Source organism: Scyliorhinus canicula, chromosome 2, assembly GCF_902713615.1.
Source record: "Scyliorhinus canicula chromosome 2, sScyCan1.1, whole genome shotgun sequence".
NCBI classification, from domain to species: domain Eukaryota; kingdom Metazoa; phylum Chordata; class Chondrichthyes; order Carcharhiniformes; family Scyliorhinidae; genus Scyliorhinus; species Scyliorhinus canicula.
The window spans coordinates 130,285,740-130,299,479 of NC_052147.1; the positions used below are offsets into that span (position 1 = coordinate 130,285,740).

At 49.1% G+C, this 13,740-nt stretch overlaps 1 protein-coding gene across 1 annotated transcript in view; it reads left to right on the top strand.

The window, feature by feature from the left end:
• LOC119958255 (sentrin-specific protease 2-like) overlaps window positions 1-13,740 on the top strand; it is a 145,106-nt gene that overhangs the window by 26,915 nt on the left and 104,451 nt on the right. Inside the window, exons 5-6 of the mRNA XM_038786692.1 lie at window positions 655-730; window positions 2,970-3,096. Coding sequence (XP_038642620.1) covers window positions 655-730; window positions 2,970-3,096 — 203 coding nt within the window. The remainder of the gene's footprint in view (window positions 1-654; window positions 731-2,969; window positions 3,097-13,740) is intronic.

The following is a 13,740-nucleotide window of genomic DNA, read 5'->3' on the forward strand; positions in this document are numbered from 1 at the left end:
TATAGGGTGGATACGTTGAATTGAGTAGGGTGATCATTGCTCGGCACAACGTCGAGGGCCGAAGGGCCTGTTCTGTGCTGTACTGTTCTATGTTCTGTATGAGGCACCCAGAATCATAACCGGGTGAAGTAATTATTTTACTTGATATACTATGCGGCCCTTTAAAATTGTGAATTTCTGAATGTGGCCCTTGCACGGAAAAGTTTGCCCACCCCTGGTATAACACATCCACGTAGGGAGTCTAATGGTGAGATGCCGTTTTCACACAGCTTCTAAAAGAATGATGCATCTGATATAACAACTGCTGTATTTTCACATTTAACAGCACATCTGTGTTATTTAGTACATTCTGGCCATTGTGTCTTCATGTTCTCCAGAAGATTTGTTTTCTATCTATATTTTTCATTGCATTTTTCACTCTTGAGAATCTGCCAGGGAAAATACAGAAAACTGACCAGGCAGAATTTGCAAGGAAAATATGATTAGTGAACTCTAATGCTCTCTGGGTGGAAATCTAGTATGTCAAAGGTGGCTCTTTGACTACCCATCAAGCACCTTAATTTGTGGATTCCGTTGAAATTACTTCTTGCAAGACTAAACTGGCGGAAGGAGGACTCAATCACATTGCTTTTTGGCTCTTGCTGTTTGACTTAGATGTTGACCGAGAATCAAGGAGAAGGAATTACGGGAATGAAAGGAATTGGCATGAATTTGACAAGATAAAACAGAGGTAAGTATGCAGTCTCATGAATGTCAGAGCACCAACTTATTTTTGTCTTTCTTTAAAATCGGTAGGATAATAATCTTAGGCCTGCTTGCAGTCCTTGTTAACTTTTTCCATCACCTTACTACCCTTTCTACAGATATGAAAGAAACTGCCTATATAATTAATGCACTCACACTACCTAGCTCCACTCCCCAAACCTATCTCAGTAACTCCACTTAACCTGCACATTTGACATCAAGGGAAATTTTAGCAAGGCCAATCCACCTAACCCGCACATCTTTGTGGTAGGAAACTGGAGCACTCTGAGGAAATCCACGCAGATACGGGGAGAACATCCAAACTCCACACAACCAAGGGCAGAATTGAACCCGGGTCTCTTGTGCTGTGAGGCATCAGTGCTAGCCACTGTGCCACCATGCCATCCTTTCCAGAGGAGACATTGGAGGGAGTGTTCAATTGCAGTTGACCATTTTACCCAGACTGTTTCTATTTTAAATGTGGACATAGGAATTCACAATGGAAGTATAAAAATACGATCAGAATATGAGTTTAAAATGGCGATTGAATTATGACTGCAAAATCTGGCCAAGTTATCAGCCACCCTCCAAGCTGCAATGTGCAGGTGCTTGATTAGCATACATTAATTTCATGTTTGCAACAATCTTTCCCTTTGAGAACTAATAAGCCTCTTCAATGGAATATGTCACAACACTGTTCATTTACAAGAGGCTGAAATGCCAGGTAGTGTAGTTTCTGTTTAGCATGATTCCCATCCTATATTGAAAAGAGAACTTGGAAAGAAACAACTATTTTAAAAAATGTTGTTCTCCATATCTTGCGTGCAGTGTTGTCCAGTAGAAATCACTGACAATCCACAGGTATGACTACAAGATGCATTGTTTTAGCCACATGCATTAGTTTTAGTGGAAACACCTTGCATACACAATACAAGTAAATGTAGTTGATACGTATCCATAACAAACTTCATCAGATTGACCTGCCCCTGCTCTCCATCCAGGATGCTGCTTGTTTGCCCTAGCTAAGCCTATGTGGAGCTGCTTGTCATTGGTTTGGGGCTGTTTTCTTCTGTTGGCCTGGTGTGGCTATTCTGATTGCTGGAGCTGAAAAGGTTGACAGCTTTCCTCCCCATACAATGTTGCTGGTTTCCATGGTGCTGGTATCAGGTTTACTTAGGATGACACAGGATATATGGCAAGAAATGTGACCATTTGTCCCAACAAGCCCATGACAGAGTTTATGCTCAACTCAAACCTCCTCCTATCTTTTCTCATCTATATCTACCATCATAACCATACATTCCCTTTTCCGTCATAACTTGACTAGCTTTAATTTGAATTAATTTATGCTATGTGTTTCTACCACTGCCTGTGGCCGTGAGTTCCACATGCTCACCACTCTTTGGTTGAAGAGGTTTCTTCTGAATTCCTTATTGGATTTCTTGGTGACTATCCTGTATTGATAGTCTATAGTTATGCCCACAAGTGAAAACATTTTCTCTCTATCTGTTTAATCAAACCCTTTCATAATTTTGAAGACCTCTATTGGGTCACCCTTCAGCCATTGATTTTCAAGAGCGAAGAAATCCAGCCTGTTTGTCCAGCCACGTGTACAACCACGCATTTCTGATATCACTCTCGTAAATCGTCTCTGTAGCCTCACCACTGCTTTGACATCCTTTTTATAGCATGCTGTACATGGGACAACTTTCCCTCAATATTGGAACGGAGCAGAGAAGCAGATGGAGTTCCTCCCTGAAGCTTAGAAAATTGAATTTAAAACCAACAAAATCTTAACAATAAGCAAATAGCTTTTTTTTTCCAAATGTAAAGGGAAACAGGTAAGCTAGATTGCTCTTCCCCTTTAAACAAAGTGCCCTTTTCCAACTGAAAGATTATACCCTGCACTTTGAGGCCAGTTCTAACATCTAAATTATTCTGTGGCTGAGAGCACTTCATTTAGCACCGACTTAGAACTATCAATTTCACTGCATCTTTTCCAGCTTAGCTATCAAAAGTGTTATTGCCGGCAATTTAGGATGTATTGCGCAAACACTTTGGAGGTAAGGGCAATTTTGCTGGGTCTACAAAAGTTTACGTCAAAAGTGGGAAAATGTGCTTTCTTCTTTTATTGATTTGTGTGGACGGAGACGGGTATTCTAATGTACAATCTACACAGAGGTGAATAGGAAATGTGTTTTATCATACACCGTATGCCCTAACAGAACATTCTGTGAGCTTCCAGGAGAAACCAGTGAGCAGCAGCCTTTTCCTATAAAGCACCATAGCCTTCCACCAACACCATCACTGGTCAGGAAAAATGTCAGAGGCCATCACTGCACTGCGAATGAGGTGAGTAATAGATCAGAAATAATAGCAGAAAGTGCTGATTAGGCAGCATCTGTAGAGCAAGTAGCAAAGTTAATATTTCAGGTCAATGCCCTTTCATCAGAACTGGAAGAAATTAAAGATCAAAATGCTGACTGAGTTGCCGCCATATTTCTAGTGGGATGGCATGGTAGCACAGCGGTTAGCACTGTTGCTCCACAGCGGCAGGGACCAGCGCTTGATTCCCAGCTGGTGCATTCTCTATGCGGAGTCTGCATGTTCTCCCCGTGTCTGAGTGGGTTTCTTCCGGGTGCTCCAGTTTCCTCCCACAAGTCCCGAAAGACATGCTTATTAGGTGAATTAGCCATTCTGAATTCTCCCTCAGTGTACCCGAACAAGCACTGGAATGTGGCAACTAGGGGATTTTCACAATAACTTCATTGCGGTGTTAATGTAAGCCTACTTGTGACACTACTAAAGATTATGGTGTGGCAACCACCACTGGATTCACAGAACATTTCACTGGCGAAAACGGCAGAGATGTCGTCACCAGGGCCTCCAGACCCTCCCGCTACAGGACCCCGACTCCAGGTCTACCCAACTAACCTCCTGATCCCTAACACCTTCTCTGCAATGGCCACCAGATAATAGTAGAATTATCTACTAATTATCTACCCCCCCCCCCCCTCTTACAAATCTAAGCTGTTCTCCCCGCCCCTATAAAGTCCATTATAAGTTGCTCCATCTCCTGAAAAAACAACTTTGGCAGGAAAACTGGGAGGCATAATAAGGAGGAGTAATAAGAACACATCACGCAAAATATTCATCTTAATAGATTGAACCCGACCTGCCAGTGACAATGGAAGGCTGCCCCACCTCTGCAAGTCCGCTCTAACTCTGCTCACCAAGCATGTAAAATTCAGGTTGCAAAGTCACATCTATTCCCGGGCCACCTGAACCCCCAAATGGCAAAAACTGGTCCCAGCCAGGCGGAATGGCAATCCCCTAGCCCAGCACCCCCCTCAGAGGGTTGACCACTAAATATTCACTCTTCCCAACATTTATTTATATCCTGAAAAGGAACCGAACCTCTGCAGTGTTCCCATTATCTCCCCCATAACTGGCCCTGGATTCCTAACATACAGTAAAACTTAATGTGCGTATAGGGACACCCTGTGCTCTGCTCCACCCCTCACAATTCTCCTCCACTTTTCCGAGCCCTCAAAGTAATCACCAATGGTTTGATCACCAACGCGAACAGCAGCGGGGACATAGGGCATCCCTGCCTCGTCCCCCTATGCAGTCTGAACGACCCCAAATTCATGTCCGAACACTGGCCACTGGCACTTCATATAACAACTGACCCCCACAATACAAACCCAGGACCAATCCCAAACTTCTCCAGAACTGAGAATAAGTAGCTCCACTCGACCCTATCAAACGCCGTTTAGGTGTCCATTGACACAATAATCTCCAGTTCTGGTCCCACCACCGGCATAGGAACTACACTAAGTAGCCGCCTCACGTTAAATGACAGTTTTCTGCCCCTCACAACCCCCTCTGGTCTTCCCCCACTACCTCCAGGAGGCAGGGCTCCAACCTCAGTGCTAGGATTTTAACCAAAAGTTTTGAATCCATATTGAGCCGAGAGATTGGGTTGTATGACCCACACACTGTCCGGTCCTTGTCCTTTTTCAGAAGGAGGGTGATGGATGCCTGCCTCAATGTCTCCGGAAGGGAACCCCGTGTCAATGAATCATTAAACATCCCCAGCACCAATGGGGCCAGCTGGTCTGCAAATTTCTTGTAAAATTTTACTGGGAACCCATCAGGCCCCCGGCACTTTCTCCGCCTGCATCTTACCGCGAGCCCTGCAGACCTCCTCCAACCCCATTGGTGCCTCCAATATCTCCTGCAACTCATCCCCAACCATGAGGAAATTCCAAGCCTTCCAAGAATTCAACCATCTCCTGCTCATCCTCTGGTGGTTCCGACCTTTAAAGCCTCTTATAAAAGGAACAAAACACCTCATTACTTTTCTCTGGGGTAGAGGCCAACCCACCTCCAGATTACCACACCTGCACATCTCTCTGGCAGCTTCTTGGTACCTTAACTGATACACAGCCAGCCAGCCAGCCTTCTCCCCATACTCGTGTACCATCCCTTTTAAGCGCTGCAGCTGTCACACCTGGTCTGTGAACAGTAGGTCAAACTGCATTTGCAGCTTTTTCCTGTGTGCCAAGAGCTCTTGCGTTGGGTGACTCGCATACTCCCTTTCACAGCCCCTGCTGTATGTGAAGTACATTTATAAGTTATTGAACCAACATCTCCCACCATTCAGTGGGAATCTTCAGAATCTTTTATTTTCACCTTAAGTCTTGAATTATTGATTAATCAGATGTAATGCGCCCAGTGGAGGTCCTAGGGCATCGTCCAGCAATTGTGAGCAGTAGTTTGACTTTGCCAGAATGAGTCCAATCTGACTCGCCCTCCTTGATATCCAGATCTCCTGTCCAGCTCTTAACCCAGAGCCCCATACCTGAGCCCCACCCAGAATGTGGTTGGTCTCTGGCTCATCAACACTCTGCCTGGCCATGACACAAAAGCTTTTCCTGCATAGTCAAGAGTGGTTAATTCGAAGAGCGAGTGGATTTTTTCCACAACGTCATATGGTGAAGAAGGGTAGGACCACCTACACCCACAGGACCTGACTATCCCACTGGACATTGAGCCAAAGCTGTGGTCTTCATTTGCCAGGACTGACTTGAATGTGATTTTAGTTGCATGCCTTGTGACTCCAACGTGAGACTGCTAGCATTAAACAACAGCCCCATCTCTCCGCTTTTTAATATGTCGAAATCAGTTAATATTTGTTTTTTATGAGCGAGGAATAGTACTTTTCTTTGTTCTTTTTATGTACTTGTCGAGATCCAGCTTTTGCTTGTTATGCTTTCCCTTAATTTGCTCTGTTTTAATTACCTTTGCTCAAGAGTCGCCAGGTATCTTTCTGATACCACCACAGGGTTCAAAGCCGAATACTGATCAATGACTCGATACACCAGTTAGTAAGTTTAAAATCAATGCACATTTATTTACACACAAAGTCAATTATTACTCATGCATAAACTCTACTCGCTAAACTACAACTATGACTAAAAGCCTATACTTAGCTTCGAGTGGCCCACTCAGTCAGAGGAACAATGGCCGTTGTCCGATTATGATACTGCTGGCTTCAAACTGGTATAGAATAGTAGCTAGGAGTGCCTATCTCGTAGCGTGCGTTGACCTTAGACTTACTTGGCTGGTGCTTGGCGGGCTCTCGTCGCTGAGAGCCAAATGCCAAGGTGAAGATGGAGAAGCTAAGAGTTCTCAAGAGCTTCTAAAGAGAGCGAACTGACCTTGGGGCAGCTGTTTTATAGCCCCCAGGGTTTCGCGCCCTTCTGGGCGGACCTTGGACTTGGTCCCAATTAATTGGACCATGTCCCAATCGTTTGTATCGATTCTCTCCAATAACGGGGTCGTTCCCTGATCGTTGGGCAGGCTCTATGTAACCGTTGGCCTGCCTTTGTTTTAGCTTCCACTGGCGCCGGGAAGTCTGTACTGGTACCGGTTGTTTCAATGTTTCTTTTTGTCCCGGAGATAGCTCATTACTGTCCTAATGGCTTGTAGTTTCAGTTCTGTCTGGGTTCTGCAGGTTCCAATCCACAGGAAATCTTGCACCTGCTTGTTTTTCTAGTGCTGTCCATTTTTCCCTGCACTCTTTGCGAGTATCCATTTTGGAATCGGGATGTGGCCACCCCAGGTGGCTACACTCCCTCCTTGTGATCCTCAACGTGAAGCATGAAGGATCACACTACTACGATGTCTTCGTTCCCTGACCAAGCGAGGACTCATGACTAGGCTCTACTCTGACCTTAACTATGCAACATATCTTTAACTAAACAATTTTACATACACACATCATCAAAATTCTATGGGGGCACTATGGAATTAAGGACATGCATTACTAAATTAAAAAAACTGGAACCTCTAACTATTCTCAATAAACTATCACTTAAACAAATCAAAAATAAACTATCACTTAAACAATTCAAAAATATACTAACATCTTAACTGTACAAAAATAGCAGCATTCAAATTTCTCTGGTTTGGCAGTCAAACACTGAGTTCACATTTCTTTATTCAACAAACGAGCACATACAAACAAATAAAAAACGAATGTACTTTAATCCATGTCAAGGGGTTCGGGGGCCTGGTGGAAACCGAAAATAGGGGATCTAATCCTGTATACCGGGGTGCGAGACCGGTCGGCTCTTCTTCGCCATTTCTTCATTCGAATGGTCTACACGATACTGCAAAGTATCGCCAGTGCTAAAAGTGCTTCAACGACATACGAGAGGGAATACCAAGTGATAAATGTATCACACCAGGTCGGGGTACTGTTGACTGTTACTGGGCTCTGTGTACTGTGGGGGAGTGAATCGTTGACAGCCTTTGGGGTGGGGGTGAGGGGGTTAGCGTTCACGCGCAACCAAAGGGATCCTGATAGTGTCCATATAACAAAGATGGAGGTCATCTTCATCTTTTCTTCTCTTCTCTTCTCTTCTTCTCTTGTCTTCTTCTGGAATTCTGTGAACACGAGCATAATGTCTGTCATTATCTTGCTTAAGATCTCGTGTGTTTGTCTGTCTGTCCTTTATTGCCAATTACCCTTTATAATTGGTCACCATCTGTGACTCCCTCATTTTTTTTTTAAAACCAAATTTCTGGACAAGACATTCTTGAAAAATACTGACACAGTGCGAGCCGTCTCACAGCCTGTGCGATTTACCATCCCAATGTTTGAGGATGTAAATAGCATGAGGAAAGCAACCGAAGGGTCACTATGAAACAAAACAAAAACTTTTGAAATGAAAGAGCCAAAATGAGGTGCGTATGGGCCACGGCGGGTAAGAAGTGGATGGAATCACCGGGTAGGACGGGATGTGCTGTACCCGAGCTTAGCTGACCAGCGGGGGGTCCTCAGGCAGGGCGGGGATAAACTGCCTGAGTAACCGGCAAGAACGGGCAAGAATGTAGTCGTCGTGGGGGTTGCAGTACTGCGTCTTCTACCCTCAAATTGGAAGAGCAGTTACGAATTGGTGTGGGGCAAATTCTCAAAGGTTTCGGCTGATAAGCTAGGCGGCTGTCCGGGGACAAACTTGTTCCATTAACTGCCAGGAGGCGTTAAAGGAGTGGTGGCGTGGGGCTGTGAAAAGCTGTTTAAATTCCAAACACTGAACATATAACAAACACATACAAACAAACATGCAACGAATATGTGCAGGTTCCATCAGAAAGGACACCGTTTCTCTCTAGAGGTTCCTTTTAAACATCATCTGGACACCTCAGTTTTCAGTTGCCAACAGGGTCGCAAAGGGATTCGTGTGGTGGGAGTCAGACTCAATGTCATCATCTTCTCCCGGCTGCCATACTCTTGACAGTAGAAGTTGTGCCAAAGCCGCGTGGGGTGACTTGGGGTCCATCTCATCGTTCCTATTTTGTACACGGAGGAGCTTACTTTGTCCGAAATGGAGTACGGACCTGAGTACTTAGGTGACAGGAATGTGCTGGGGTTGTAAAGGGAAAGCATTACTTGCTGCCCTACTTCAAACTCAGTGGCATGCACTGTCTTATTGAAACAAGCCTTGCTTTGTTACTTCCTTGTGCCCATTCGCACAGCGGCTGCGAGTTGGGCCGCCTTCACATTTGCTATCAACTGCTGTACAGCGTTTTCGTGTGTGAGGGCTGTCACTGCGGGGCTGGTCAAATCTAAGCCTAACAAATATTCCGTTCCTTTCATGGGGCGTCCGGTCAGAGTGTGGGGGGGTGTATCCTGTTGACGTGGATACCGTGTTTCGTAAAAACATCAATGCAAATGTGAGAACTGAGTCCCAGGTTCTATTGTTCTGCTGAACCATTTTCCTAAGGGTGGCTTTTAGTGTCCTATTCATGCGTTCGACAATACCACTTGACTGGGGTGGTGTGCGATATGAAATTTTTGAGCAATTCCAAGAATTGTGAGGACGTTTTTCATAACTCGTCCTGTAAAATGGGAGCCTTGATCGGACTCTATACTGCGGGGGAGTCCCCATCTTGTAAAGATGTGGTGGGTTAGTATTTTGGCTGTGGTCTTTGCCGTACTAGTGCGCGATGGAAATGCTTCCACCCATTTTGTGAAGGTGTCGATGACCACCAACACATACTTATATCCGTTCCTGCAAGGGGGTAGGGCTCCTATGAAGTCTGTCTGGAGGTTAGTCTATGGGCCATTAACGGGGCAGGTGTGGCTACGTTGAGCCTTCTTTGCGTATCTGTCCGGATTGTTCTGGGCACAACGTAGTGTGTTACATCAGCTTTCAAATTTGGCCACCAACAGAGCGGTCTGAGGTGGGCTAAAGTGGGTTCAATTCCCTGATGTCCATGATTGTCATGGAACAAACAAATGAGTTGGTTCCTATTCTGCTCTGGAACTACATAAACGCTGTCTTTAAGAATCACACCGTCATGTGTGGTCATGGAATTCTTAAATTTGTCATAAGGGGCTGGGAAGGTTCCCTTTAAAACTTCCCTGAGCTTCTCGTCCTGTTTCTGTGCCTGGGCTAAATCCTGTATGTTGGTCTGTGAGACCTGAACTGCGTGTACTGGGGCGCTTTCGGGGGGGGGTTCCAAAAATAACAATGCCTGGAACCTGCTTTTGCTAGGGCGTCTGCTTTAACGTTTCCAGGTGGGGAAGAGCGGTGGTGACTGCGAACTTTTACAATGCCGTATTTCCCGTCCTTTGCCTGCTTTAAAATATGGTGGAGTAATGGGGCTGATGGTAGGGGTTTTCCGTCTGCGGAAACAAATCCTCTTGTTTCCCACAGGGGTAGGAATTCAGTTAAGCTATTACAGACATACAGGCTGTCTGAATAGATGTCTGCTTGGGTGGGGAACAAATCGGGGTGGTCTACTATGTAAGCGATTGCTGCCAGTTCTGCTGCCTGCGAGCCTAAGTGTCCTGGCAACTTTAGGGAAATCTCTTCTAGGGCGTGTCCCTGCGCGTCCTCTACATAAATACCGCATCCTGTTACGCGTTTGCCGTCTAAAACTGTGGAGAAGCCATCCACATAGATTTTCAGGGGTGCGCACGCGTCTGTGGGCTGGGGTCTCTGGGGTGAACTACCTATCTTCCTGGGAGGTATTTTTGGAATGAATGGGCCTGTGTTGTGCTGTGTGGAGATAATCTCACATTCATGAGGGGTGCCTGGGTACTACAAATTGTCTGCAAGGAAAGTGTGTGTCTTTGTTCTTTTAACTGTGATGTCCCGGACTTCCGGTTGCGGCTATGCGGAGCTAAGCCGCACGTTCGGCGGCTCTCGCTAAAAACGGACTTTGGGGCTCTTTTCAGGGCCCCCAACGGAGCTTTTTCGACGATTCCCGACGTGGGAAGGGGTCTGCAGTAGATCCCCAGGGTCCTATGGTCCGGACCAGAAGTGGGGTGAGCAGAAAAGCGGTGGCAGCGCCCCTGGAAAAGTGGGGGAAGGGAAACAAAATGGCGGCCGGCGGAGCCCTCGAGGAGCTGAGGCAGTGGGCGCAGGAGCAGCAGGAGACTCTTCTGCGCTGCTTCCAGGAGCTTAAGGTGGAGCTGCTGGAGTCTCTGAAGGCTACCACCAGAGAGCTGATGGAGACTCAGACAGCCCAGGGGGCCGCAATCCGGGAGCTGCAGCAGCAGGCCTCCGAAAGGGAGGATGAGGCCGCGGCCGTCGCGGGGAAGGTGGAGATGCACGAGGCGCTCCATAAAAAGTGGCAGGAGCGGTTCGAGGAGCTGGACAGCTGGTCGAGGTGGAAGAATTTACGGATCCTGGGCCTCACCGAGGGGCTGGAGGGGTCGGACCTGGCGGCCTATGCGGTGACTATGTTAAACTAGCTGATGGGGGCTGGGTCCTTCCAGGGGCCCCTGGAGTTGGAGGGGCCCCACAGAATTCTGGCTAGGAGGCCCAAGCCGAATGAGCCGCCGCGGGCGGTGTTGGTGCGGTTTCACCGGTTCGTTGTCTGGGAGTGCGTGCTCCGATGGGCCAAGAAGGAGCGGAGCAGCAAGTGGGAGAACACGGAGGTGCGGATCTTCCAGGACTGGAGTGCGGAGGTGGCTAAGCGGAGGGCCGGGTTCAACCGGACGAAGGCGGTGCTCCACAGACGGAGTGTGAAGTTTGGCATGTGGCAGCCGGCGCATCTGTGGGTCACCTACAAGGACCGTCACCATTATTTTGAGTCCCCGGAGGAGGCGTGGGCCTTTGTGCAGGCCGAGAAACTGGACTCAAACTGAGGGTCAAGGATGGGGGTAGCACGGTAGCATTGTGGATAGCACAATCGCTTCACAGCTCCAGGGTCCCAGGTTCGATTCCGGCTTGGGTCACTGTCTGTGCAGAGTCTGCACATCCTCCCCGTGTGTGCGTGGGTTTCCTCTGGGTGCTCCGGTTTCCTCCCACAGTCCAAAGATGTGCGGGTTAGGTGGATTGGCCATGATAAATTGCCCTTAGTGTCCAAAAGTGCCCTTAGTGTTGGGTGGGGTTACTGAGTTATGGGGATAGGGTGAAGGTGTTGACCTTGGGTAGGGGGTAGGGTGCTCTTTCCAAGAGCCGGTGCAGACTCTATGGGCCGAATGGCCTCCTTCTGCACTGTAAATTCTATGTATGAAAATGTAACTGTGTTTAATGTTTGCTCTGGGGGGGGGGGGGGGGGGGGGGGGGGGGTTCTCTGTTTAATGCAGGATGTGTGTTGGCTTTAGGGTGGGTGGGGGCGATGTCTTTATGTCTTTTTGTATGGGTCTGGTGGACGGGTTCGGGCAGGGACGTAAACTGGGAGTGCGGGGAGCTGATGGTGGGGACTGGCAATGGGAGTTGCCCTAGAGGAGGTGGGGTTGGGCAGGGCGAAAGCGCAGGCTTTTCTCTGGTTTCCCACGCTGCGGGATGATGGGGGGGGGGGGAGGGGGTCGGAGCTGAGAAGCGCGGGCCTTTACCCGCGGGTTATTTTCCCGCGCCCGGGGGGGGGGGGGGGGGGGGGGGGGGGGAGGAGGAGGGCCTGCTGATGGGCACGAAGGAGGAGGAGTAGTCTCACGTGGGGAGGGGTCGGAGGTATGGCAGGAGTCGCCGGGGTCAGCAGAAGTTAGCTGGCTCACAGGAGTGCTGCGGAGGGGAGGGCGCGGCTAGGAGGGGTCCTAGCCGGGGGAGGGGGGAGTTGCCGCCGTGGGGAACAGGCCGAGCGGGGGACGCTGGCCAGTGGCGGGCAGGGGATGGGTTATGGCTAGTCGGCAGGGGAGGGGGGCAGGGAGCCCTCTGATCCGACTGATAACCTAGAATGTGAGGGGGCTGAACGGGCCGGTCAAACGGGCCCGGGTGTTTGCGCACTTGATGGGGCTGAAGGCGGATGTGGCCATGCTCCAAGAGACACACCTGAAGGTGGCGGACCAGGTTCGACTGAGGAAGGGGTGGGTGGGCCAAGTATTTCATTCAGGGCTGGATGAGAAGAATCGGGGGGTGGCGATCCTGGTGGGAAAGAGGGTGTCGTTTGAGGCGTTAAAGGTGGTGGCTGACAGTGGCGGGAGGTATGTGATGGTGAGTGGCAAGCTGCAGGGGGAGCGGGTGGTGTTGGTGAATGTTTACGCCCCAAACTGGGACGATGCAGGGTTTATGCGGCGTTTGTTGGGCCGCATTCCGGACCTGGAGGCGGGGGGCCTGATCATGGGGGGGGGACTTCAACACGGTGCTGGATCCCCCATTGGATCGATCCAAGTCCCGGACGGGTAGGAGGCCGGCGGCAGCTAAGGTGTTGAGGGGGTTTATGGATCAGATGGGAGGGGTGGATCCCTGGAGGTTTGCGAGGCCAAGGGCCAAGGAGTACTCGTTTTTCTCCCACGTGCTTAAGGCCTATTCTAGGATTGATTTTTTTGTCCTGAGCAGGGGGCTGGTTTCGAGGGTGGAGGATGTTGAATACTCTGCCATTGCCATTTCGGATCATGCCCTGCACTGGGTGGACCTCGGGCTGGGGGAGGAGAGGGACCAGCATCCGCTCTGGCGCTTGGAGGTGGGGCTGCTGGCAGACGAGGAGGTGGCCGGGAAGGTTTGGGGGTGTATTAAGATGTACCTTGAGGCCAACGATAACGGGGAGGTCCGAGTGGGGACGGTCTGGGAGGTATTGAAGGCGGTGATTAGAGGGGAGTTGATTTCCATCCGAACCCATAGGGAGAGGGGGGAGCAGAGGGAGAGATTGGTTGGGGTGATGGTGAATAGGAGATATGCGGAGGCTCCGGAGGAGGGATTGCTGAGGGAGCAGCGTAGCCTTCAGGCCAGGTTCGATCTATTGACTACCAGAAAGGCGGAAGCTCAGTGGAGGAAAGCACAGGTGTATGAATATGGGGAGAAGGCGAGCAGGATGCTGGCACACCAGCTCCGAAAATGAGACGTGGCCAGGGAGATTGGGGGAGTGACGGATAGAGTTGGGAAGGTGGTGCGGAGGGGGGTAGACGTTAATGGGGTCTTTAGGGACTTTTATGGGGAACTGTACCGGTCTGAGCCCCCAGTGGAGGGGGGGGGAATGGGGCGCTTCTTGGACAAGCTGCGATTTCCGAAGGTGGAGGAGGGGCAGGTGGAG